We start from the raw sequence: 27,822 nt of genomic DNA, 5'->3' as shown, positions 1-27,822 counted from the left end.
AATCCGCATCCAAACGAGGCTCATGATCAATTTCCATTATAAAACAGCAAAAGCTACTCTAACTATGTGAAACCGACAATGCCACTGCACTTGATGGAGCAGTTAAGTAAATTAAATTTAAATGTACAGTTTTTTCAACTTGACTCCATTTCAGCTCAGAGATAGGCATTATAGTCATTAAATATTTGGCTGGTAATGTCTAAAGCTCTCTTGAATTTGTTCTAGATCATTAAGCATGCATTATGGTGCCTCAAAGCTTGTCAGAAACCAGTTTCCTTAGGGAAGGCATGTAAAATCACTGGTGGTTAAGTCTGACTTACAGATACTCTTAGGTTTTGGACCTCAGAGCCGTGAACTCGCTTTCCTGATTCAGGTGTGGGAACTTTCCAGCCCCATGGGGATTTTTTGTGAGCTCAGCTTCTCACTTCGCGACAAACCCAGACGACGAGGACGCTGCTGGGGGCCAGAGCAACAATCATGGAGCCGTACACAGAGGTGAAAATAACTCCTGCCCCACTTTCCCTGGCTTCTCCTCTCATTTCTTCCGCGCCTTTCCGTCTGGTGGACAGCATGATTCATTGTTGGACTGTCACTCTCTTAATGATCTCAATGGGTCCTTCTCTAACAGGAGTCATGTCTTCACGTGCCCATCTGTCTGAGGACTCAGCAGCCCCATTTAAGCCAGGTTTGATTAAATGTCATAAGCAAAGATGTGTGCAAAAGGAAAAGGTGAAGGACAGCAATGCAGGATGGAAATTGCTTTTGTGGGGCAGGGGAAGCTGGCAGCTCAATGCATTAATGATGAAGGGAAATTAATTTACATTGTAATAATGAAAGTGCGTCGGAGCCTGAGGGAGGGAAGCATACAGTGTCTTCTGCTGAAGAAATGCGTCTTTGGGAATATTTTTCAAATCGCTCTCAAAAAGGGTAATGCACAGCAAGTGTCTCATTGCACACACAGGTCGTGTCAAGCCGACAATTGGGAAAGCTTTCACTGGTGTTTTTTTTTCTGCCAGTCCTTTAATATGGCTGTTATACAGTCGCCTGAATGAGAATGGCCCCTGATATAAAGCTGAATACATAACAGTCTTAACCACTTGTGACTCAATCACAGCTCCTTGTCTTGTAACAGCTGTATTGTAAGAATCTCACAAACACAAATTAACAGTGTCTATAGTCTCGTTTGTATTTCTGTTACACTCAATTAACCCACAGTGAATTATTTTGCATGAAAATGGTTTTACTTCTTGATTTAGACTGTGGTTTTGGGTTTCGTATGGCACAAGATGATTTTCACGCCAATTGTAAGGCTCAGTAGGACGTTGTAGGAATGAAAGTCCTGGCTTTCAGTTAAAAGAGCTAATTGATATTTTGATAACTGGTCCACCTGACAATACAGGGTTTAGCTCGATTGCAGCTACAGGAGTTAAATTTATACCATTGTTGTCAAGGCTGGAAGACTAGATTAAACCAGCTTAAGGATGTTTGCTGGTGTAAAGCTGTTCATTTCCATCAGGGTTATTGTTGATAAATGTATTGTTGATTAATATATTGGGGGAAAAAACACACTTTTGAAATGGCCAGGGTAGGAGTCAGATCTACCATATGTAATTCTCAATATAGCAGCTTAAAAGAGCCAATTGTTTGCTCTAATGTGTGAATTACAAAAAATCATATTCTTAATGAGTTTTTAATTGTCTTATTTTCCAGTTAAAATAACAAAAATTCCTTAAAACAAGATAACTTTACATGAGAAGCAGCAGTGCATAAGTTATTAGGTTAACAAGCAAGAAAATATCAAAATATGCTTAAAATTTAAACACAATATATGAAAACAGGTCTTAATAACTTATGTGCTCTTGCTTCCCAAATAAAATTATATCGTTTGAGAGATTTCAAATATTTTTCCTGAAAAAGAGGCCAAAAAAAAGCTTAAAACATATTTATAATGTATATTTAGTGTGCACATTAACAGAATAGTTCACCCAAAAATGAACATTTTGTCATCATTTACTCACCCTCATGTCGTTCCAAACCTGTATGAGTTTCTTTCTTATGTTGAGCACAAAAGAAGATATTTTGAAGAATTTTGAAAAACCAAACATTTGTTGGTCCCCATTGACTTCCATAGTAGGGAAAGAAATACTTTGGAAGTCAATGGAGACCATCAACTGTTTGATTACCAGCATTCTTCAAAATATCTTCTTTTATGTTCAACATAAGAAAGAAACAGATACCGGTTTGGACCGACATGAAGGTGAGTAAATGATGACAACATTTTCATTTTTGAGTGAACTATCCCTTGAACTAGGCTTGCCTGAACAATGCATTTCTTTGTTTGTTTTTTTTTCAATTTCTTTTTTTCATGATTTGAGTTTCAGAAGCACAATATATTGTTATACCATTGTCAGATTTTATTATTGATTTGAAATATATTATTGAAGCACAATTTCAACAAGCAACAGAAATTTCAACCTTTCCCCATTCAAGTTGATAGGCACTCACAAGGCCCAGGGGTGTTACAAATATGGCTTCAGAGTGGACTGATTTGGCTTAAAGGAACTTCATCACTCATGCTTGGCAAAAACCAATGAGCTTCTCACACTGAAGAACTGTCAAGCCATTGTTATGCTCGGATCTGATCCAGGCCTTTTTTTCAGCAAAGGCAAATGCACATATCGCAAGTACAGTTGTTATGGTCATTGTGTAAACAAGTGTTTTTCTGAGGTCTTAAAACTGCTTGACAAATCAATTAAGAAAACGGGGACAGAGCAGTCTGCGTTTACTAACTCATTTATATTTTTTTGCCTCAACGCAGTCTCTCTGGTTAAGCTAGTTAAGCAGCATGGTTGGGACACCTGCACACCAGCATCCCATGGTGGGAATCAGCGTCCAAAACACAGCATATTTATGCAGGTCTTTCCAGCAGGGGTGTCATCATTGTTTTAATATGGTGATGATGGGCTTTGTTAAAAATAACTGCAAATAACCACAGCAGGTTGCCAGTCGTTCATGACAGTTTAATTAAATTTCACCCACGGCCCAATAAATGCAGGCACAGGCTTGAGGGTAGACCACCATACATTCTCAAACAAAAGCCAGAACAGCACCGTTTGTTTGCATGCTGGCAGACAACAAGAGGTCCACACGACTGCAAAGTAAAAATTGAGAGTTATTAATGGCTGACAGTGCGTGGCGGGCCGCTGCCAGTATGATAAACCGTACTCGGTGTTGCTGTTTTTATATCACATATTATATCAGGCCATTACTGCACTCAGTGGTCTGCAAAGCTCATTAATCCGCCTTGTCTCAGAGGTGTCACCACAAACCGGCCATCCTTTTTAGAGACGTGCCCCTGTGGCCGTAAATCTGTGCCTAGGATGCGGAATCCTCATGCCATCTCAATCTAATGCATCATCATCATCAGGGCTTGCCAATGGCTGAGCTGTCTTCATCATCTCCGAAAGCCACAAGGGGGATCGGGGTTGCGAGTACTTTATCCTAACTGCTGTACTGAAGAGTATTGATCTGATTGACCTAAGAGGGCAAGCTTTAGCTGGTTAGTATGGTCTAATTTGGCCTCTCTGATCTTTCTCTATTGATGGTCATACAAAAATATCTACATTTTTTTTATCATGAATGTTTTAGTATTTTGAAATGGACTTTCACTTAAGAATTTTTTTTATGTTTTTGAAATAAGTCTCTTAGGCTCACCAAGTCTGTATTTATTTGATTTATTTGTAACAATGTAATATTGTGAAATATTATTACAATTTAAAATAACTTTTTTAGAGTTTTTTATTTTAATATATAGATGTTATTTGTTTCTCTGATGGCAAAGCTGAATTTTCAGCAGCCATTACTCCAGTCTTCAGTGTCACATGATCCTTCAGAAATTATTCTTATATGCTGATTTATTATCAGAAACGGTTGTGCTGCTTAATATTTTTTTGGAACCTGTGACTTTTTTTCTTTGATTCTTTGATAAATACAAAGTTTAAAAGAACAGCATTTATTCAAAATAGAAATCTTTTCTAACAATATGAGTCTTTACGATAACTTTGTATCTATTTAACACAACCTTGCTGAACAAAAGTATGAATTTCTTTAAAAAAAATTTGAAAAAGAAAGAAAGAAATATGCACTGACTCCAAACTTATCTAGTAGTGTATATTGTAACACAAAAATTATATTTTAAATAAATAATAATAATAATAATAAACCTTTTTTATTTAGTTTAAAACCATTCAAAAGTTGGGGGGTAAGTTTTGGGGAAACAAAATAATGCTTTTATTGATCAAAAATGATGCTAAAGACATTTATAATGTTTATAATTAAAAAAAAATTCAATTCATGAGAGAATCCTGAAAAAAAAGTATTGCAAGCATATTAGTAGCAATAACCATTTTCAAGAATGATAACCTAGTACCAAAAACAATGGTAATAACTGAGCACCCAAATCAGCATATTATAAAGATTTCTGACGAAGACTGGAGAAATGGCTACTGAAAATTTAGTTTAGCTATAACAAGAATAAACTACATTTTAAAATGTATTAAAATAGAAAACTAGTAGTCATAATATTTCACAATATTACTGTTTTTGCAGTATTTTTTATCTAATTAATGCAGCTTTGGTGAGCATAAGAAATTTCTTTCAAAAACATAAAAAATCTTAATCATTCAGAACCATTGACCTGTAGTGTATACTTTTTTCCAAGTTTGTGTATATATATTTTTTCCACGTCACAGGTGAGGATAGTTGTTAGTAATGTGTTTGGGATGCAGTGCCCATGAGAAAAAGTTCAAATTGCAAGCTTCCAGGGGGTCCCACACTATTTGAGCAGTGCCTTTAAGATGAATGCTAACGGATACCTCTCTCCAGGTATTACAGGCCTAACAAGACTCACCAAAGAGAGTTTCCAAATAGCAATTTGTTTGCAAATGCAACATGTGTCTTAGCTCCATTACACTGTCACCCTTCTTACTAGGGTTTGCAAGACAGGGTGAAATACAGAGACTTTTCACCCAGCTGTGGTCCTCTCAAACTGTCTAACAGTGACAGGCTTGACAGTGTGCACCAATATAGAGCCTCTAGCTGCTCTGACTGAAGTGTAGGAGGGAAGAAGTCGTCTTTCATTTTCTTCAGGTCGTGGCAGTTCGCTGAGAGAGAACACATTGTTATACCCGCTTAAGGCCAATTATCCAAGCTCTTCCTCAAATGAATTTAACATTGTTTGAGAAGATCAGTGTGTTGTTGTCATCAGTGTGACAGAATTATTGCTGCATTGTTCCATGTTCATAATTATTTCTTTTTTTTTAACATCAGTTGAATCTCAAAGATTTTTGCCTTTTGATTGTAATGTGAATTTAACAATAAATTACTATTACTTGATCAGTGGCATGTCCAGACTAGTTTTACTCCAGGATACACTGGTAACACTTTAGTATAGCGACCAATTCTCACTATTAACTAGTTGCTTATTAGCATGCCTGTTATTGATGTATTGGCTGTTTATTAGTACATATAAAACACATATTCTGCATGACCATATTCCACATCCCTAATCGTACCCATACCTAAACTCAACAACGACCTTACTAACTATTAATAAGCAACAAATTAGGAGTTTATTGAGGCAAAAGTCATAGTTCATGGTTTATTAATGGCAAGAATAGGACCTTAAAATAAAGTGTGACTGATGCACTCATTCAACAAGGTCAAAAGCATAATCTGATTAATAATATGATTTTCTTACAACCAACATGTTATGCAGTTAATTTACAAAGATACTATCGACCTTTTTTTTTTTTTACGTAAGAGTGGACAACAATTTCAAACTTGAATGTGCAGGACATCTGTTGTCAGCCGGGTATTTTAAAAAAACAGTTTGTTATGTTGCTTCGTGTTGCATACTGGTATCATATTATTTTAATTTAAGATTAATTTACTGTACTGCTCTTTATGTATTCATAAACACATTGAATTGTAATGCAAATAGTTTTAGCTTTGTTATTCCTCCAGTTATTTACCTGTAGTGGTTAGCATCAACTATAGCAAAAAATAAGCTAATTTTATCACACAAGGTACAAGAGTTTGTTATTTGCTTCTCACAGTAAACTAATGCAATCAAACCAAAACTGGTTACTAGTAGATAACTGTATAAATAAGCTGCTCTGATGGCAAGAAGTTGCATCAGGGGCAACTTGATGCAAACTGCTAATTGTTGGCTAATCAGTTTGTGTTCTTATATTTTTATTTTAGATAGCGCTTTGATTAGCTGCCATTTCTTGAAGCTAATCCAAGTAGCTTTATCAGATTTTCTCGAAGGTCTCTTCTCTTGGGAAATAGTTCAAGTTGGACCACATGGTTAGGACCACCCATGTTATCGTGACCTGATGTTGTTATATAGTGATACAGAACTCTATGGCTATATGAGTCCAGTTGCCCTTGGTGTGTCGGCTTGAGCCAGACAGAGTGCTATTTTTTTGCTCTTTGATTTATTTGATGAAGTTGTCTTTTGCCTCACAACTCAATTGCCCAAGAGCTGCAGCCTCTCTGCCTGTTTAGAGCCGCAACCCAGCAGCTTGTAAATCAGAATTCGCAACTACCCTCTCATACTTGCGCACACTTACACTCTCTCACTCATCCGAAGAAGAGAAGCCCCCACGGGATAGGGAGTAGGACTGATTAAGACAGGCAAGAATTTGATTCCTGTTGCTTTATTCCTCTTGAGAGTGGCTGCAGGATATTAATCTGGCCAGTGTTGCTTATGAGGACTTGCTACAGGCTCTTGAGCACTTTATTGTGGAATTATGTTTTGTTCTCAATCACGCTACCTAAGTGCTTGAGGAAGTCTTTGCCGCAATTTGAACAAGCATCTGTGTCCTTTCATCATTTAATTTTTATTTTTCATTTTCAAGCATCCTGAGCCGTCTGTCTTTTCTGTTTTTAAACATAATGAAACGTGACAACGAGGTGCTTGTTATTGACATGCGAGTTCTCAGCAAAAATTATTTTCTTAATGAGTATTTTTGTTTTGTTTTCCATTAAAAAATGTAAACATCTTTACAACAAGGTAAGATTACTTGAGAAACAAGTAAAGATATTGAAGGCTTGTTTTCAAAGAATGTATTTTGAATTGCAAAAAAAAATTTCTGCATAAAACTTACTACATTTTCTAACGAAAAAATATTTTAGGAAGAAAATATTTGCATAATATCTTATGCAACTCAGTTTTTCTCGTCAAATAAATGTGTCTAGTTTTAAGGATGTTTTTGTATTATTACAAATGTACTCATTATGAAAGTAGTTTTTGCAGTTACAACAGATTCTCTGTCCAACCTAACTGAATTTTGAAATATAGATGGTTTTTATTATCGCATGGACTTGAGCATAATACCCCCATCTACAGCATTTTCCATTGCTACAGATTAAATATGCAGCTTTATGTTTCTATGGCAACTCTATTCTGTCCTCAGATAAAAGACCCATTATGATGTTTTGCAGAGGATTGGAGACAAAGTGAGTGTTTTTCTGAGATTTTTCTTGTTAAAGGCCTGACAGTCTTCACAGTGTCCTGCAGGTAGTGTCTTGACTTGACCTGTTCACAGCTGACCACAGACTCTAATGTGATATGGGCACATTGACACATCTTTCACATTGAAAGAGCACCAATTTGTCCCCACGTACTGTGAAAATACTCTGCTTCAGCCTACTTCCCACGTACCGCTGAGGGTTGACAATTTTTTGACGTAGCTCTCGTGTATACAGGTCGACAAGATTCAATTTCCTTGTACATAGATATACAAGATTCAATCTGAGGCCCCAAAATACTGTTTTCCGTTACAGCTGGATCTGTAGAGACCAAAAAGTATAGATGATATTGCCTAGAGAAACATTTCCACTCTGCCTGCGCTTTTACCTGACGTGCACATATGTATAGGTCATTGTGTGTTTATTTATATACATGTTTTAAGACTTTGTCTGAAACTCAAATAATTGTCAATCTACAAGTATCTCTTTACCTAAAAGCTGGTGTATTTTCTTTTACCTAATCTAGGATTCATTTATTGAATTAATAAAGTAAACTGCTGAATGAAGCCAGACAGAGTAATAATAATAAAGCATTGATTTTTGGCACAGCACTGCTGTCTGGAACTCATTTTATGTTGTATATAGTGATGATGTTTGTGCTGTGGTAGGCTTTTATAACTTTTTTGTTGTTGTTCAGTATGTAAATAGTCATTTATCATTTTTTGCTTCTAAGGCATTTTGATAATTGTTTTTTTTTTTCATATTTATGTATCCTTTTATTTACTTTACATTATCATCTTAACTGTGTTTGTTAGTTTACAACTTAAGACTTTGTCTGAAACTCAAATAATTGTCAATCTACAAGTATCTCTTTACCTAAAAGCTGGTGTATTTTCTTTTACCTAATCTAGGATTCATTTATTGAATTAATAAAGTAAACTGCTGAATGAAGCCAGACAGAGTAATAATAATAAAGCATTGATTTTTGGCACAGCACTGCTGTCTGGAACTCATTTTATGTTGTATATAGTGATGATGTTTGTGCTGTGGTAGGCTTTTATAACTTTTTTGTTGTTGTTCAGTATGTAAATAGTCATTTATCATTTTTTGCTTCTAAGGCATTTTGATAATTGTTTTTTTTTTCATATTTATGTATCCTTTTATTTACTTTACATTATCATCTTAACTGTGTTTGTTAGTTTACAACACATGATATATGTACTCTAAACAAATATAAATAACATAAAATTAAAATAAAGAGCTTGAGAGCTTGAGAGCTTCTCTCACATGATAATTTGCTTTGGTCAGGAGTTGGATAAAAGTGTGATGGAGTAATTTTGATTCTGCTTAAGTTCATTTCCCGTTTCTATTTCTGTGTTCTGTTGTCAACCATATGATAAATCTCCTCAAATCCTCTTGTTTTAGGGGCCATTTTTGATGAGTCTGCCAAAAAGGATGATGAGGTGTTCCGCATGGCGGTGGCAGATCTCAACCTCAACAACGAGATCCTGGAGACAGAGAAGATCACTGTGTCTGTGGAGTTTGTAGATGGAAACAACCCTTTCCAAGCAGTGCAGGAAGGTACGTCATTTGAGTATTTAAATATGTTTTCAGATCATACTCTTGCACCTTTCTGGACTCATCCCTTTTAAATGTAAGGCTCATATGAGAAGTAATAACAAAAAATGCCAATAATCTAATACAGTATGTGCCTCCTCAATTCAAGTTAAATTATAGTTAGAAGGGAACAAGACAAATTCAATGGCTGGATGGACAGAGGGATAGATGAATAGATCGGTGGGTGGATATCTACATTAAATTAAATAATCAGTGGATAGGTAGATTGGTTGACAGATTAGTGGTATGTAGAAAGATATGTACTGTAGGTTAGACAAATCAGTGAGTGGGTAGATAGGTTTGACTAGTTAGATAAATTGGTGGATGTGTTGATAGATAGGTAAGATAAACTAGAGGGTGAGTGAGTAGATAGATAGTAGACAGATAGTATTATTGACAGGTGGGTGAGTAGATAGATCGGTTAGAAATGCTGGTAGGTGAGTGGTTAGATAGGTGGGTGGGTAGATAGATAGGTTAGCTAAACTGGTGGATGAGTGGTTAGATAGGTGGGTGGGTAGATAGATATGTACTGTAGGGTTCATTGATCAATGGGAGGGTCCTGTAGGTTAGACAAATCAGTGAGTGGGTAGATAGGTTTGACTAGTTAGATAAATTGGTGGATGTGTAGATAGATAGGTAAGATAAACTAGAGGGTGAGTGAGTAGATAGATAGTAGACAGATGGTATTATTGACAGGTGGGTGAGTAGATAGATCGGTTAGAAATGCTGGTAGGTGAGTGGTTAGATAGGTGGGTGGGTAGATAGATATGTACTGTAGGGTTCATTGATCAATGGGAGGGTGGAACAACATCTAATGTAGTTTGGTAAGTGGGTAGATAGTTTAGACAGATCAGGTGGGTGGGTATCTAGATAGGTTAGAGAGGTGGGTAGATAGTATGGATAGGTGGGTGGGTAGATAGATATGTAAGATAAACTGGTGGGTGAGTGAGTAGATAAATAGTATAGATAGGCTGGTGGGTAGATAGATAGATTAGATAAATTGGCGGGTGAGTGGTTAGATAGGTGGGTAGGTAGATAGATATGTACTGTATGTTACATTGATCGATGGCTGGGTGGGTAGATAGATAGGTTGCATAGATAAATATCTACTGTAGGTTAGTCAGATGGGTGAGTGGGTAGATAGGCTAGACAGATCAGGTGGGTGGGTATCTAGATAGGTTAGATAAATTGGTGTATGGATAGATAGGTTAGATAAACTGGTGGGTAAGTAGATAGATAGTTTAGAGAGGTGGCTGAGTAGATAGATAGGTCAAATAGATTGGTGGGTAGATAGGATAGATTGGTGGGTGAGTAGATAGATATGTACTGTAGGTTACCTCAGTCGGTCGGTCGGTGAATGGGTAGAAAGATAGGTTACATAGATAGGTATGTACATTAGGTTAGATATATCAATGAGTTGGGTATATAGATAGGTTAGATGGGTGGGTGGATAGATACTGTACAGTACAGACAGTGACTGCAGTGCAACATATACAAAAATACATCATACACATGAACTGGTGGGTACTAAATGTTTTAAACAGAGCAAATGTAAAGCACTTGTTGAGACAAACAGTTGTAGGCAGAGGAGTCAAAGCAAGTCAATGTTTCATGCACACAGCGGAAGAATCGTGGAGTCTTATGGCAGTAGGCAGGAATGACCTTCAGTGGCACCCTCTCTTACACCGTTGACGGATCACACTGTTGCTGAATGCACTCTTCATTTCAGCAAACATGCCTTGGAGAGGGTGGGAGACATTGTTCATGATGTTCATTAAGTCGGACACCATTCTGCTCTGAGCCATTACCTCCAGAGAGTCAAATAATGTTTGCATAAGACAAAAGACATGAATAGCCCGCATTTGTTTACTTGCTCTTAAAAAATATACGTATTATGATGTAAATAGCTTGGTTAAACCTATGAAGGAGCTTAAAGGGTAAGTATGGCTAAATTAGGTGCCTCTTTTAATCATTAGAATAAAGTCTTGCCTCAGTCCTCCACTTTATATGCTCGCTCAGCCTAACGTTATGCAATTGTCTGGATCCAACACTTTCATAGCATTCAGAGGTCAGCATTATCGCACCCTCTAATATTTGATTTAAGATCAGTGGAATGATCTAATAATACCATGATGCTGTGGTTTCCACAAATTAGTGCTGTTAGCTCTTGGAGCAGGGCCATTTTCTGTTATCCTGCAAGAAAGGAGGACAGGTACAGGGCCTTTGGAACGCTGCCATTCATGCATCAGCAGGTTCACTGTGCTCCATACAATCGCAGAGTTCAGATAACTAGCACTTAATCTAACTTTGGCATTTGGCAACTTTGGTTTTTGCCAACTTGTTTCACTATATTTAACAATGGAGCAATAAGGGATAGAGCTGCTAAATTGTTTCAAACAGACCAGGAAGTAAACTCAGACAATGTGTGATACTTTACACAGGGGGGGAATCGCTAAGTAGGGATTATGGTGGTATGTTGTTTATTTGCATGCACTGTCTGCGTTGTTTTGGCACAAGATTCACTAAAGGATAGATAATAGCGCGAAAAAACAAAAAATTAGTGCTCAGTGCTATTTGTGTAGCACGGTTCTCCATCATACAGGTTGCTCCTAAGTACCAGGTTGTGGAGGATCTAAATAGCATCATTAAAATGTGCTCGACTACACCGTGCATGGATTTATGTCTCATCATGATCTTTATCTCCATTATTTGATCATCATTTTGATGAATTACTGCCGCCATGATCAACAGAAAATATGCACAAACACCTCTTTTCAATAAAAGTCTGTTTACCGGTTGCTTAGCAAGGCGGTAATAGCGCAACAATAATTGGACTAGGCAAATGGCACTGACTGAGGCATGTCTGTGCTGAGAAGAATGACAATGGCAGTATAAATAAAGGCTAGTTAAGTTGGACTGCAGGTGGTTAGTGTGTTAGTTGTAGGTTTATGAGCTGAATGTCGTACACTACAGAGATGCAGCTGTTTTGTAAGTGACTATTATTATCTGTCACATTTTGGTATTTTTTTTATTGGGCAAATCATCTCACATTTAATGATACAGGAATTTGATTTCAAAATTAGTACATAAAAAGTACGTGGCTGCTAGACTCATGCTCATTAGGTAACATCCCCTGTTTAGATATGTTAATGTAAACATGCATGACATTTTTCTGACTCTCATTTAATTGTCTGTGATACTGTTACATCGGTCGGCAAGCATCTCAGCTTTTTGTTCTCCTCCGCATCTGAGTGTGGATGAATTCAGCGGCGCCGTTATCCTTTTAGCCGCATGGTGTCTTAGAGGTGAAAGGGAGAGTGGGACATGTTGTAGTTGACCCCTGTTATCTAATGGAGAGGCCTGTATTAGCTAACTACACCCTCTGCTCTTGATGGTTCTTCTCACTCGCAGAAAGCGCTCCTCTTCTCCGTTTGTGTGCTTTGCCATTCTTTCTTTTGTTTACTGAAAGATTCTGAGTGAGGGAGCCTTCTTTTAGCCGCATGGTGTCTTAGAGGTGAAAGGGAGAGTGGGACATGTTGTAGTTGACCCCTGTTATCTAATGGAGAGGCCTGTATTAGCTAACTACACCCTCTGCTCTTGATGGTTCTTCTCCGTTTGTGTGCTTTGCCATTCTTTCTTTTGTTTACTGAAAGATTCTGAGTGAGGGAGCCTAATTACAGGTGCACATGTGTTATGGTTCAGCATGAGCGCAGACGATTCTGCTTCTTATGGATGTATGATTCTGGACCTTGTTATGTATACCTCATTTGTTTAAACATCTGTTTATCTTCTCAAAGTCTGCTTCCTGCTATGTGATTAGATGAAATGCATCCAGTAAACTTGTCTCTCATGTACAATCTGTTCTAGCTTGGAAGTTTTTAACAGGCCAAGAGATGAAAAAACAACTTTTGTCATAGAATAATCCCAATATTTGACAGATTTAATAGACATCTGTCTCATGTCTATTATTTATCATGTCTAATGCTCATAGTGCATCTGTTTTCTATAGCTCTTGATTAATAAATATAAATGAGGCAGAATTCTAAGAATTCACATTAGTGGAGATTAGCATTCACGCATGCTGCTACTTGCAGGGACTGTTGCAAAAGTTTGCAGCTTCTGGTGAATGCTATAGTACTGTAGGTGTTAGCAAAGTTGTGCAGAGTTTATGCAAATGAGCAGCAGCAACAAATGAGAGTGCAGTCAGAGGCCTACAATAGTAGCAAACAACAGCAGATTAAATTGGCAGCCGCAGACTGGTTTTAAGAAGTCCTGGTGGTGGTGTTACATTTTTTATTCAAAAATTTTTTTTTTTACATACACTGCCGTTCAAAAGTTTGGGATCAGTAAGAGTTGTAATGTTTTTTAATGGAATCTCTTGTACTCATCAAAGGCTGTATTTATTTGATCAAGAATACAGAAAAAAATGTAATATTGTGAGATATTATTTCAATTTCTAATATTTGTTTTCTGTTTTAATATACTTTAAGATATAATTTATTTCTGTGATCAAAGTTGAATTTTCAGCATCACTACTCCAGTCTTCAGTGCCGCTTTTTTTTTTTTAAAGAACAGCATTTATTTAAAATTAAAATCTTTTCTAATAATATGAGTCTTTACTATCTCTTGTTATCCATTTAACACATCCTTGGTGAATAAAAGTATTCATTACTTTCAAAAAAAGAAAAAAGAAATTACTGACCCCAAACTTTTAAACGGTAGTGTATATTGATTTCCTAACATGAAGCAGCACAACTGTTTCCAACATTGATAATAAATCATCATATTGGAATGATTTCTGAAGGATTATGTGGCACTGAAGACTGGAGTAGTGATGCTGAAAATTCAGATTTGCATCACAGGAATACATTATATTTTAAAGTATATTAAAATCAAAAAGAAACTGTTATTTTAAATTGCAATAATATAAAAAAAAAAAACTAAATAACTCAAAATAATTTGATCAAAAATAATATTTTTGATCAAATAAATACAGCCTTGATGAGCACAAGAAATTTCAGTAAAAAAGATAAAAAAAATTTACTGATCCCAAACTTTTGAACGGTTGTGTATATTAAAACAAAATAAAGAATAGTTAAAAAACAAAGACTAATTTAATTATACAAGACATTTTTATGGAACTGATAAATGGAATTACCGCTAAGAATTAATCTTTTTATTTTTTTATTTTGTTTTGACACACTTATGAGTTTATTGATGTAGTTCTGATTTAAGCATATATGCAATTAATTAATCAAGATATATTTGCTATTTAAAATAGTCTTTTACAATTTTTTTCCACGTTCGCTACATACCCCTACTATGTGTCTTGGTAGAAAAAGGTGAGAAATTCCTGTCTTCTAATCTTTAGGACTACACTGTCAAGGTTCATCCAGCCCTAAGGAGTAGTAGAAGAGAAGAGAGTAGGAATTATTTATTTATTTATTTTTAAGAGTCTGTATTCATTGTGTACATGTCTTTGCCACTGGCCAGATTGGACTCTCTGTTCCCAACTTATTGCACTGTCTGTCTGTCTGTATTTGTATGTATGTGTGTGTCTGTTCACATCGAGTGCTTTTATTGTGTAGTTTCCTGGATGCTGTGGGTTTTTTTCTGATCTGCCAACTAAGACTGGCAGATTCTCTTTGAACTCACATCAGTAATTACAGTATGCTCTTACATAGATGTGTCTTGTTTTGTCCTTTTCTATGAAGCATCACCAAGCTCACTGGAGAGTATGTCTGTATGAAAAGTCAGAAGCACTGAAGGATGACTGGTGAACTGACAGGCCCTTCACATATTTAGTTTCTAAGAAAACATCCAAGTGCTTGATGCTGTATAGATTTGTTTTTATTTATTTATTTTGAAATCCAATCACCATAAACCAATGCTAATATGTGCATTGTGGACCCACCAGAACCTGTAATTTCGAAGAACACACACAAATCAGGATTGTAACCACTGTAGACACTGAGACAGGCACGTCCACATTTAGTAGTCGATCAATATGGGTTTGCATTGACAGATTCTTGAACTGATACCTTTGGTCCTTTCTAGCCATGAATATTTGGTTACATACTTTACTCAGTATACACATCCTTTTTAATAATGGTTGACATTTTCTTTTACATAAAAATTTGTCCTCTGAAGTAAAAGAAAGTAAGCTTGCATACATTACATATATCTCTTTTATTTTATTTTTTTAGAAATTGCAAGTTTACATTTCGTAATTCCATTTCTTTCCCACCCCAGAATGAAAATTGAAAAAAGGTAATTGCAATTTTCTTCAAAGGGTCATGAAACCCCGTTTCAGCACTGGTTAGTTCTCACTACAGTTTTAAAAAATGCTAAAAAAGTGGGCGTGGTGCGCAGCGAAGCGGAGGGGGAAGAGGGGAGATAGACAACACACACAGCTTCGGGTTCAGACAGTTTCATTTCACTCCCATCGAGTTACAAACACAAACAAATGCACGACCATTTGCACTCTGCATCGAAAACATATATATGAACGCACTGTTGCACCTCTGATAACCCAAGGCTTATTCTGCGGCGTTTATATAAGCCTTTTGACGGGTTGTGTCACGGAGCTGTAAAAACGGTTACACTCCCTAAGTGAATGAATCGCGTTTGTGCCGAACTCTTATTACAAAGCAAAAACAAATGCTCTCCTTCCTTCGATCCATGAATGTTTCTCTCAGTTAATGTATGCGATCTCACAGTCTGAAGCGTCGGTCATAGCAAATCAACACATGCTGTTGTGAATAATTAAGCGAAGCTTCTTCTCATAGGATAAGAACACGCAGTCTCATAAATAATTTAATAGACACCGACGCGTCATCGATGTACTATAGTCCTTTGCCACGTCACAAATTGTGACGTCAACACGATGTAGATTTTAATCTCTTTTACCCTTACCTCTTACCCTTTAATCTCACACAAGTTTTTATCTCACATGAGATTTTTTATTGCAATTATGAGTTTGTATCTGACAATTCTGAGTTTGTCATGCAAACCTGAGTTTATATATCACAATTCTGAAAAAAAAGTCCAAAATGTGAGATGTAAACTCATAATTGAGAGAAAAAGGCACAATTACCTTTTTTTTTTTGTATTGTGTGGTGGAAACAGGCTTGTACAGAATGATGTATGTACCGTGAGATTAAAAAATCCTGTCACTATGGACACTATGGAGCTGTGAAAACAGCTTTCCTGGAAGCGTTACTGTGTGTCAGTCAGAAGACCTCCATATAATATTTTTATAAAACTGTGTACTGAAGCTGCCTGGCGTCATGACTTTGCTTTTAAAATGCAATCTGGACCTTTGTGATAAAACTGATGTTTTTACAATATTCTGCTAGTTTCTTACAGTATGTCATGGGTTTGACATTGTGATGAAGTGTGGTGCATTGTGGAAGATTTTACGTTTCTTTATGAACAATAATGACAATGACATCTATAATGCAGGGTCAGGTTATTATGAATAGAAATATACTCTCAAGAGAAAAATAAAGGGACTGATTATAATGATGAGTGAAGATCTGAAGCTATTTAAATGCAGCTGAACATGCATTCCATTTAAAAATACTTAAAGCATTCATTTCTTATAATGAGGGGAATTCTGAAGCAGAATAGGAAAATTATAAATGGATTTTAACAACCTAAAAAGGTGATGTCTGGTGTTATACATTTTTCAGAGGTAGGTAAAGTTGTCCCAGACGACTCATTACTGTTTTTGTTTGCATTGGCTCTCTAAATTTAGCAGAGGCACATTTTAAAAACAGCCTATATATCAATTATTAATTTCATGGATTTGATACTAAATCTCTGTTGAATTGAAGCTTTTCATTATTGATGAAGGATAGCAAGGTAAGCTTACTTTCAGGCTGGTCATCCTCTGCCGTTGGGAACTGCTGCAAATTTGTTTTTGTTTATTTAGTTTACTTAACTTTTTTTTTATCATTTACTCCATAAATCAAGTAGGTTGATAACACTTTTGGGACTTTTGAGAGTTTAACAGCTGTTAAACTCTGCCTTAGGCTATTTCAAATGACTATTACAAAAAAAGCTTTTAGTTTTGAAACATTACTAATATCTCAAACTACAAGAGAGGGATTCTGGCTTTGGCAGGTTTTTCAAAGAAAGCCTCAAACATCTTAAGTTATAACTGCAGGCCAAAAACAAACTGAAATTACTGTCAACTCCTAAAACAATACAGTAATAATGTGTGACTTAAACACGTGCCAGATCAGAATGCAATGTTCTTAACCAGAGTTTTCTTCAAGTACGTGTCCTCACCTTTTATTGTTGTTCTTCTCATCTGGTTCTTCTATACGCACATCCTGATATTGCCTTTCATGGTCTTCACCCTCTAAATACCCCCAGCCAGTGTTTCTGAGGTAGAGCCACAATCCAGTTATCCAGCCTCTAATCAATGGGGGGTGTTTCCAGCAGCGAGGCTGACATTTGTAATAAAGCGATGATATGATGGCATTCTACTGCTGACAGCTGGGTAAAACCCCGCCACTGTGTTTTGGTGGCATCTCAGAGGAACTTGGCCTTCCAAATGTGAAGTTTGGCACTTCTTCAATGGGGAAAGTGGCACTTTCAAAGTTTCCCATGAATGATGGAGGGACATTTCTTTGCGCTTTTGGAAAATGGGAAAACAGCAGCTGGCGGAACGTCTCTATTGGACATCACAGGAGGGGTAGCCGGCTTCCTACTCCTGCTGAGAGCCGATCGTCTGAGCTGTGAGTGTGAATTTGGCTCGACTGATGGAAATGATTATTTCGCAGATTATTGTGAGAGGAGTCAAGCACTTGATGGTCTCAAACACCAGTGTTATGCAAGTTAATTGGTTTTCGGATTTAATTGGGGGAAAAATGAGAGGATTCAGAAATACATTTGAGGAAATTACATTTATAAACTCAGGACCAAGGCAATGAATGTGTATAGTAGGGCTGCATAAAACGAAAAGAAAAACGAAAATTCTGTCATCATTTACTTGCCCCCATGTTGTTCCAAAACTGCATGACTTTCTTCTGTGGACCACAAAAGAAGATATTTTGACTGTTTTTGTTTGTACAATAACAGTCATTGACTTTGTGTGAACAAAATATAAGGCGTTCTTCAAAATATCTTCTTTTGTGGTCTACAGAAAAAGAGAAAAAAAGAAGATATTTTGACTGTTTTTGTTTGTACAATAACAGTCATTGACTTTGATTGTGTGAACAAAATATAAGGCGTTCTTCAAAATATCTTCTTTTGTGGTCTACAGAAAAAGAGAATGAAATGAGGGAAAATCAATAGAAAGTAAAAGTTTAATAAAGTAAAAGTCTGTGATTTTGAGAAGTAACGTTATTCATACTGTTGGCATTATCCTGACTTGTCTGTGCGTGTGTGTGTGCACTAACTCTCCCATGCTGTGATTGTCCAAAGCGTAGACACAGCTTTCAGTTGTCTGAAAAGAGAGGTCCAATCACCCTCGGGCTAAAGCTGTTGCCTCTTGCCTTCACTAACCAGCATGCCTCCTTCCAGCTCTTTTTTCCCTTTCTGTCTTTCTTTCCATACACAGCTCTAGCAGAAATAATAACTCTCATTTATTTCACAGATTTCCTTCTCAACCTCAATCGCACTCTTTTCAAATCATTCCATTGGATTCTGTCACCGTAATGACACTTCTCATGCCTGATCCCCCTGAGCCGTTGTGAGAGAGAGAATTAGGTTCTCCTGACCAGACCGCCTTCACTCTGCTGGGAACCTGATTGTGCAAACTGTCGACTGGCCTTCCTTCCCCCTCCAGCACAGAAACGGAATACAAATAAGCCTGTAGTTCCCTTCATAGTTATTTGAATCACTCAGAGAATTTTAATGACCTGGGCCTTATGAAAGGTTGTATTGATTCATTAGTGCAAGTCATGCATTTTTCCACCATGACGGCTCATGTCTTGGCTTTCAGGCACACATTCTTATTTCTAATTTTTTAAACCAGTTTTGGACTAGTTGAGTACCTTTCACTAACAGGTGGAGATTGCTAAGTAGTTTTGGGCTACCATTATATAGCAATGCAACACAGTTTTTTCCCTAATGGAATAATTCTCAATATTGTTATTTATTTTATCTAATATCTAGTTACATTTTGTTTATTGTCGTTCTCCACCTGAAATTTACTACATTAGGTTTTTTGTGTGTGATATTATTTTAAAGATATTTTTTCTAAATTGTATAATTGGCCATTATTTTTCATTTTACTAAAATAAATTATACAAATATAATCTGGAAAATATAGATTTTTTATTAAGTGATTTTTAGTTGACAGCTGTTGCTTGTTATTATTAATGTTAGATGTATGAACTTGGAGAGAAACATTTTAAATTCAGTTAAAAAGTTTGTGTAACACTTGCCACAATAAATAAGATTGCGGTTGTGATCTTGTAACAAACTTTGGTATCCCTACAAAAACTATTTTTAAACTATGTATTTTTTTTTATTCTTTTTTTTTTTTACTCAAATTTTCTGCGGACCCTCTAGAACCCCCTTGTGGTCCCCTGGGAGTACCAGTTTGAAAACCCTTGGGTCGTCCAAATTAACCAGAGGTTAAGATAGCTTAATAGAACTACTTGAAATATTGCCATTCAACTGAACTGGCCAAATGTTCCACAACAAAAAAAGTTCACATCAGATTGTACTGCATTGTTATAAGGTTAAGCATCACTCAGTGAATATCCCATTGATTTGTCCACCTCTGGAGGTCAGACATTGTCTTCAGAAGTCATGGCTGACCTTAGCTCTTTTACTTTACTGTTTTTCTATTGATATCCACTGTCAAGAGTTCCTCAGACAAGGGAAGGAGATTTGCAAGGTTTCTGTAGGCCTCGATCCTTTTACAATCCTCTAGTAACATGCACTGTACTCAGGAATTTACAGCTCCTTTATTCAAAGGCCTCGGATTTAAGTCTCATTTGAGCATTTGGATGTCAGTGGATGATCCTGGGATGAGCTGGGTTTCGTGCTGAAATGTGACACCATGTGTTGTCACCAACAGCTATTCAGTGTAGATCCAGGAGGAAGACGCACTCTTATCCCTACACTGTCCCTCATGTAATCTTCACGTCTCCCCACCTCTTCTGGCAGCTGCAAGGGCCTGTTTGCCAACACACAAGTGTCGTTCATCACTCTGCCAGTGATAAGAATCCCCAGCTGTTGGCATCTGGGATAGGCTGTCAGTCAGCTGACTGAGTTTCGTGATCTTCTCAGACACTGGTGGTATAAATCAGGACCTCAATAATTAATCAGAGAATTAATTCTGCATAGTTTCAGTCTTTATCTTTATAATTACTGCCCACTAGGCCTCAAGGTAAAGGGATGAGTCAGAAGTCTTAAGCCAGCAGGAAATAATTCTAGGACACTTGATTGTGAATGAGGACATGTCTTTCGGATATGTTTAGGGAAGTGAATCTATCTATCTATCTATCTATCTATCTATCTATCTATCTATCTATCTATCTATCTATCTATCTATCTATCTATCTATCTATCTATCTATCTATCTATCTATCTATCTATCTATCTATCTATCTGTCTGTCTGTCTGTCTGTCTGTCTGTCTGTCTGTCTGTCTGTCTGTCTGTCTGTCTGTCTGTCCACATTTGTCAGACAAATTCTCCTTTTGTAAATAACAGTATATCAAAGCAAAAAGCAGTTCCAAATGCAAAAGATTCCAGGCCTTTTGTCAGAGATTACTTTACTTTTTTAGTCATTTCTTTAATGACTTTTTGGACCTAATAATCTTACATTTTTAACAGTATTTTTAATATATAATTTAAAATCATACTGTTTCGCTTGAATATACTGTATCTTGTGCTATCCTTTTTTAAATTAATGCAATTTATTAGTGTGTTTAAAGTGTGGTGCAAGTGTCTAAAACTTTGTAAGGCCACTGAACAATGATTAGTATGATGTCAACATATATTGGTCAATTGAAAGGTCTTTTTTCCTCTCTGAGAGAACATAAATTAACATACAGCTATTAAACCACACCGATCTTTAGAAGGCTATTTAAGATGCTAAACCTCAGATCGTGAACTTTCATATTCATCATTGCTTAATGGCAGTGAAGGCAACTTACATTATTGTAAGTCCTCCGATATGCGCTTAGCTCACTGTTGAAGGTTAAGAGATGTGAAATTGGAGGTTAGACAAGGGGCTGAGGCATTAAAAGACAAGGTTAAGCACATTATTGTAATGTCCTTTTGTGAGAAATAGCATTTATACTGTGTACCGCCTCATGTACTCATTTCATTGTTAGACTGTGATTTCAGTATACAATGATGCTAAAAAATGGAGCACAGTGGGACATGCACATAGTAGGTGATTCTTCACTGTCTATCTCCGACTATACAATCTATACAAAAAAGTGCCTTCTGAGATTATTTCACTCTTAATCCTCCCCCTAGCAGTGACTGTACAATTGTAAAGTTCATTATATTCAGTGTTATCCACCTCTCAGTGGCAGGCCAAGGGCAGAGATGTTCTCTAGGGCAGCAGAGGCGGGACAGACCTTGCCCCCATCTGTCACTCATCAGCAGCCAGCTCTCCGTTCCACTTGAATCTCAAACATTTTTTTAATATATATATATATATTAGTGATGTCAAACGATTATTTGCGAATAATCGCATCCAAAATAAAAGATAATATGTGTGTGTACTGTGTATATTTATTTTCAGAAAAATATGTTATGTTTGTATATTAAATATATTTATATATAATATAAATTATATGAATATAAATATATTCCTAAATATATACAGGTACATGTAAATAAATGTACATATTTTCAAAATATATACTGTATGTGTGTATGTTTATATATACATAATAAATATGGGGTGCTGTGTGTACATTAATGAGGAAAAAAAATTAACTTAAATGATTTTAGCAAATGGCTGCAATATAACAAAGAGTGAAAAATTTAAGGGGGTCTGAATACTTTCCGTACCCACTGTATATAATGTAAACAAAAACTTTTATTTTGGATGCGATTAATCGTTTGACAGCACTAATGTATATAAATGTTTTCATTTATATAGTGCTTTAAACAATGCAGATTGTTTCAAAGCAGCTTTACAGTAAAAAATAACAGATTCAATTATGCAAATTCTGCTGTAAAGGAACTCTAAAAAGTGTCATTATTCAGATCAAGTCTGCTTAGTGTTGATTCAGTTCAGTTCAGAAATTACGAAAAGGACATCAATTGTGAAACAAGTACAGTTTGAGTATTTTTGAACGTGTCTTGTTAATGATATACACCCACTAACACAATTTTTTTGAATGGTTTATTATTATTATTATTTTTTTAAATATAGTCAAACAATTTCAAACCCACAATTTCTCACACTGTAGGCTAGAAGCATCCTGTTATTCTAGACCAGTGCAACTCACAAGTCTTGTAAAGGGCTCAAGCCCCTAAGGCTAAAATCCCAGAATCGCCCCTGGCCACATGTACCACAACAAAACACCTCTGTAAACAGTGTAAAATGCAGTCTTTGCCACAGGTTAGGGTATACAGTTTGTGTCATGTCTCTGTGCACCCTGCATCATACGAAAGATAAACGGCATTTGTCATAGTAGATGACATCATCACATGATGATCCGCACTGAACCTGTTTATTCAAACGCTTTGATGCAGTGTTTTTATTTGTACTGGGGCTTCAGGTGGTCTGTAATCTCATATTTGACTCAGAAATGTGCTCTTGCGCTCTGAAGTAATGTTACTCATCCTTTTGGCCTGTTGCTCAATGACCTGGTTCCATAATTGCCCGTATCTATTTTTTCATCACACTTCCTTTTGGCATATCCTTCTACTATGACACAGATCCAGTGACCTTTGACCATTTTTCTCTTTCATCCAACCTTCTGGCACCATACATGTCAGGCACTGTTCATTCCTAGAAGCACGTCAGTTCTTTTACTACTCAAAATTGATTCTATATATAGCACTCACACAGTTAAGGCCTTCAAATGTGAATAGAGAGTGAACACAGGTATGGCAACCATTAAAAATACTCCTAACCGCTACCGTCTGCTCTTCCATCTTATCTCAATTGATTCCAGGCTGCGTAAAGTGTTTATAATCAGGCTCTACCTCTTCCTGCTGAAACTAATGAGGTGACTTTTCAAAACGGAGCATATCAACCCAGCCTGAGTTTATTTAATTAAAAATGCTCCAGCACTGCTCACGCCACAGCAGTGGTGGAGGACTCTAAATGCCAGGGCCCGTGTTACTGGCTCTCTGCTTCTCAGGAGAGTGCCTCTGGAGAGAGATGATTGCTTTGTTGAGTTTTAATGTCAGGATGTTTTTTAATATTATAGGAGATGCAGTCCAGAGGCTTCCTTGGCTTTTGTTAGATGCGATAAATAGCTCCCTGGGCTTGGACCATAAAAAAACTCTTTCACGTCTCTTAATTGAATTAACTTCTCTCCATGTGACAGCCAGGAGAGGAATAGTGCCAATATGAAGTGCCTGTAATGGAACATGGCGGGAAAAGAAAACGTATGACGTTCTGCTCTGTGTCTTGTTGAGATTTTGCGGCACTTTCGAAGTGAAATGTCCAGTGCTACAAGCATGTTCAGTTTTATTTTAAATAGATGAACATGTAACTTACAAATGAAATGTTCAGTGAGTGGTGCAAATGGAAAATAACATAATACCTACTGTACACTAAACCCTACCCTAAACTTACATCTTTTGTAGAGTTATTTAAAACAAAAGTGACACAAAACACATTAGCTTTTTTTGAAAATAAGTCTTTATTAATCAATAATATGCTTCTGTAGTCATTATTTATATGAAAAGGAATAAAAGTTGTTGCCATTTTACTGCCTCTAATGTTTATTTCAGCTGGAAATAAGTCAAATGTATGTATGGGTACGTTTTTGTAGTTCTGCAGAAATGTAGGAAATGTAGCAAGTTTGTCTTTTAGCGTAACAAAATTGCTTACTAATCTTTTCTATGTACATTTATGTCCAATTTTACAGCTTTGTTGTAATAATATAACCACGTAATACCACAAAAAACAATGGTTTACACAACTTTAACTGCAAAAATAATACTCAAGTTTAAAAAGAATAATTAATATAAGTTCTTTTGAAAAATAATAAGCTTCATATTTCTGCCTGTAAACCCTCCAGAAATTGGCCAATTTCACTTTCATTGCAAGTATGTCTGTTTAACCTCAGTTTCCGCTTTTTTTTTAATTGGGTGGTAATCAACATTAAGTCTGTTGACTGAATTTAACTAGTAATGGACCCAGAATATTCTTTTAATTGCATTTTGTTAGAATGCATTTTTTGGAGAGTTATCTTTCAGTCTCCCGTTCGACTCGGCGGAGCAGCAGGAAGTAGAGTGTGACCCAGCTGATACTTTCTTTTCCAAAAGGTCTCCACCACTTGAAAATACTGTCCAGGGTATTCAAAGCTCTCACTCCACTGCTGCAGGAGACCCGAGGAGTATGTTGCCATGGCAATGTCATCATCATTGTGTCACTGTGGCTAGGCGCTGACTTTGGTGTGGTTTGTAGTGGCTACGTGGGCAGAGACTTCCTGCGAGCTAATCGATTTCCGCATGCGGCGATTGTGAGTGGGTGAATGTGCATGTGTGTTTTCATGGAAAGCTATTACACTGAAGCAGACTGTGTGTGTGTATGCTGTTACACACCACACAGAGGTCAGTAATGAGATTGCTATCTGCCAGCATTCATTCTTGTTCCAGTTTGAAGATATGAGGAGATTTGGAGAGGGTCAGGAATCACATCGCACTGAGGTTTTGCTGACAGCAGCCACCGAACATTGCAGCCCCATCGTGTCTCTTCTGCTGGGGAGATATTCTCATTTTTCTAGCCCTTGTGTGTGTGACAGGTATAAATATTACATCCATCCACAGTGAAGGCGAAAAACAGTCTCTGCAGACAAGTAATAAAAGCGAAATGAAATAAGAGAAAGGAGTTTGATTAAATGTAAGTGACGAGAGGTTATAAAAGAACTGTTTCTGATTGCATTACGTAGCAATGCCACGCTCTCCTCAATCTCTCCGCATCTCGCTCTCCATCTTTCTTCTCTCTCTCCGCTCCTTCCTCCTCACGTTGCTGATGGAGTCCTGCTCACCTCGGCTCTGCTGCTCTACATTGTAATGAAGGGGTCTCTCTCTCTTTTTCTCTCTCAGGCCCGGCACAAATGCAGCCATTAAAGTGCATTAAAGCACAAAAAGATCCTCTGTCTCTTTGTGAGAGAGGAAAAAGGTCTGCCTACTTCCAGAGTTTTGGCTAATACAAGTGTCCACCTGGTTCTCCTCAAAATGGAGTCCGTGTATCTGTGCTTATCTAAAAAAAATAAGCCGATAGGTCCTGTAAAACAACAGACTGCACGCTCTATGACAAAAGCAATACAGTGCATTCCTATTTATAATTGACTCAGTGAAAGAGAATGTGCGTTAGAGTCATCAAAGAAATCCCACTATTCACTGCACCTGGGTCCTTTTTTTCTCTTGATCCCCTGCTGAGATGTAACAATGTCCCCAGAATCGCACAAAACTTGATGTGGGTCTTTTTTTCTTCTCCTCAACATTTAGATATTATTTCTCCTAAATCTAGGGATGGGAACTGAGATTCTTTTTTTATTTTCTTTTTTTAAGAAAGCGAGTAGTTTCATTAATGGTTTTCACACTCACATTTTTCCACTGATGCAAATGAAGCACTGCTCTAAAATACTACTAAAATACAATGGTGAAACATTATTAAAATGATCATTTTATATATTTGCATTGTTTAAATGAACTAATCATTTGACATTGAATTGCATTTCTTTTTTCACATATTTGTTAATTGTTATCTAAAAAAAATAAGCCGATAGGTCCTGTAAAACAACAGACTGCACGCTCTATGACAAAAGCAATACAGTGCATTCCTATTTATAATTGACTCAGTGAAAGAGAATGTGCGTTAGAGTCATCAAAGAAATCCCACTATTCACTGCACCTGGGTCCTTTTTTTCTCTTGATCCCCTGCTGAGATGTAACAATGTCCCCAGAATCGCACAAAACTTGATGTGGGTCTTTTTTTCTTCTCCTCAACATTTAGATATTATTTCTCCTAAATCTAGGGATGGGAACTGAGATTCTTTTTTTATTTTCTTTTTTTAAGGAAGCGAGTAGCTTCATTAATGGTTTTCCCACTCACATTTTTCCACTGATGCAAATGAAGCACTGCTCTAAAATACTACTAAAATACAATGGTGAAACATTATTAAAATGATCATTTTATATATTTGCATTGTTTAAATGAACTAATCATTTGACATTGAATTGCATTTCTTTTTTCACATATTTGTTAATTTATCAAATAAATGGAACTTTTAAAGTCGTGATGAAACAGAAGTAGTGACAGATCTTTTGTATTGTGAAGTACATCTGAGTATAACAGATTGTTGAAAATAACATGTAAAGTGGACACTTGGTTCTATGAATCAGTTGTTCATTGGATTTTGAAATGTGGCAGTGACACTCAAAAATGGAAGCATATGAACACAAGCTTGCAGGAGTGGATTTAAGCGGGCTAAACGATTGGAGAAACCCTGCATATACATTACCAGAGAAAAGCCTGTAATTTTAACAAGAAGATCCAGTTGACATTGATTGAGTTATTTATTTAGTTATTAAATATGAAACACACACACACATGGATGAACTGTTCACAAGCTCTACACAAGCACATTGAAAAAAAAAATAGGCTGAATTTTCATTTCATGTTTACTGTTGAATCATGCCACATGAGACCTTAGGTGTTCCACTTCATGTAACAACAATTTCTATCCAAAATCAGCGAGTGTTAGCAAAAATGAGTTGCCTGAGTATTTCCCTCCCCGGGCAGATCTGATGGCGTTGCAGCAGTAGGTCGATGTAAGCTGGGTGACATCCTGATTGGGAGGCGGACACCTGACCTTCGGCTCCAAAGGGAACACTTTAGTACAGAGCAATAAACAATACTCTAGAGATGCCATGGAACTCACCACCACAATAATGGGAGTGACCTTTATTTTGTAATTAAAATAATGCTACTTCCAGCTAAGTTAAGCCTATAGGTTACTATAAATTTAAATGAATGTGACTGAAGGAGTGTTAAAGCCAGTATGCTAGCTTTAATTACTACGGAGGCATGCAAGTGTGCACTTTATGTACTTTAAAGGGTTAGTTCACCCAAAAATTAAAATTCTGTCATTTGTTACTCCGGCAGATCTGATGGCGTTGCAGCAGTAGGTCGATGTAAGCTGGGTGACATCCTGATTGGGAGGCGGACACCTGACCTTCGGCTCCAAAGGGAACACTTTAGTACAGAGCAATAAACAATACTCTAGAGATGCCATGGAACTCACCACCACAATAATAGGAGTGACCTTTATTTTGTAATTAAAATAATGCTACTTCCAGCTAAGTTAAGCCTATAGGTTACTATAAATTTAAATGAATGTGACTGAAGGAGTGTTAAAGCCAGTATGCTAGCCTTAATTACTACGGAGGCATGCAAGTGTGCACTTTATGTACTTTAAAGGGTTAGTTCACCCAAAAATTAAAATTCTGTCATTTGTTACTCCCCCTCATGTCGTTCTAAACCCGTAAGATCT

The 27,822-nt window shown here is 36.7% G+C and overlaps 1 protein-coding gene across 1 annotated transcript in view; it reads left to right on the top strand.

Moving 5' to 3' along the window:
- LOC107556295 (glutamate receptor ionotropic, delta-2-like) overlaps nt 1-9,117 on the top strand; it is a gene marked incomplete at its 3' end in the record, with an annotated part of 46,562 nt that extends 37,445 nt beyond the window's left edge. The window contains exon 2 of the mRNA XM_016239367.1: nt 8,962-9,117. Within this exon, the coding sequence (XP_016094853.1) occupies nt 8,962-9,117 (156 nt within the window). The remainder of the gene's footprint in view (nt 1-8,961) is intronic.
- Between the last annotated feature and the right edge of the window lie 18,705 nt (nt 9,118-27,822).

The sequence above is a fragment of the Sinocyclocheilus grahami genome, unplaced genomic scaffold (genome assembly GCF_001515645.1).
Source record: "Sinocyclocheilus grahami isolate Dianchi unplaced genomic scaffold, SAMN03320097.WGS_v1.1 scaffold564.1, whole genome shotgun sequence".
NCBI lineage: Eukaryota > Metazoa > Chordata > Actinopteri > Cypriniformes > Cyprinidae > Sinocyclocheilus > Sinocyclocheilus grahami.
The sequence above is the reverse complement of the archived record's forward strand: the minus strand, read 5'-3'. Positions and strand labels throughout refer to the sequence as shown.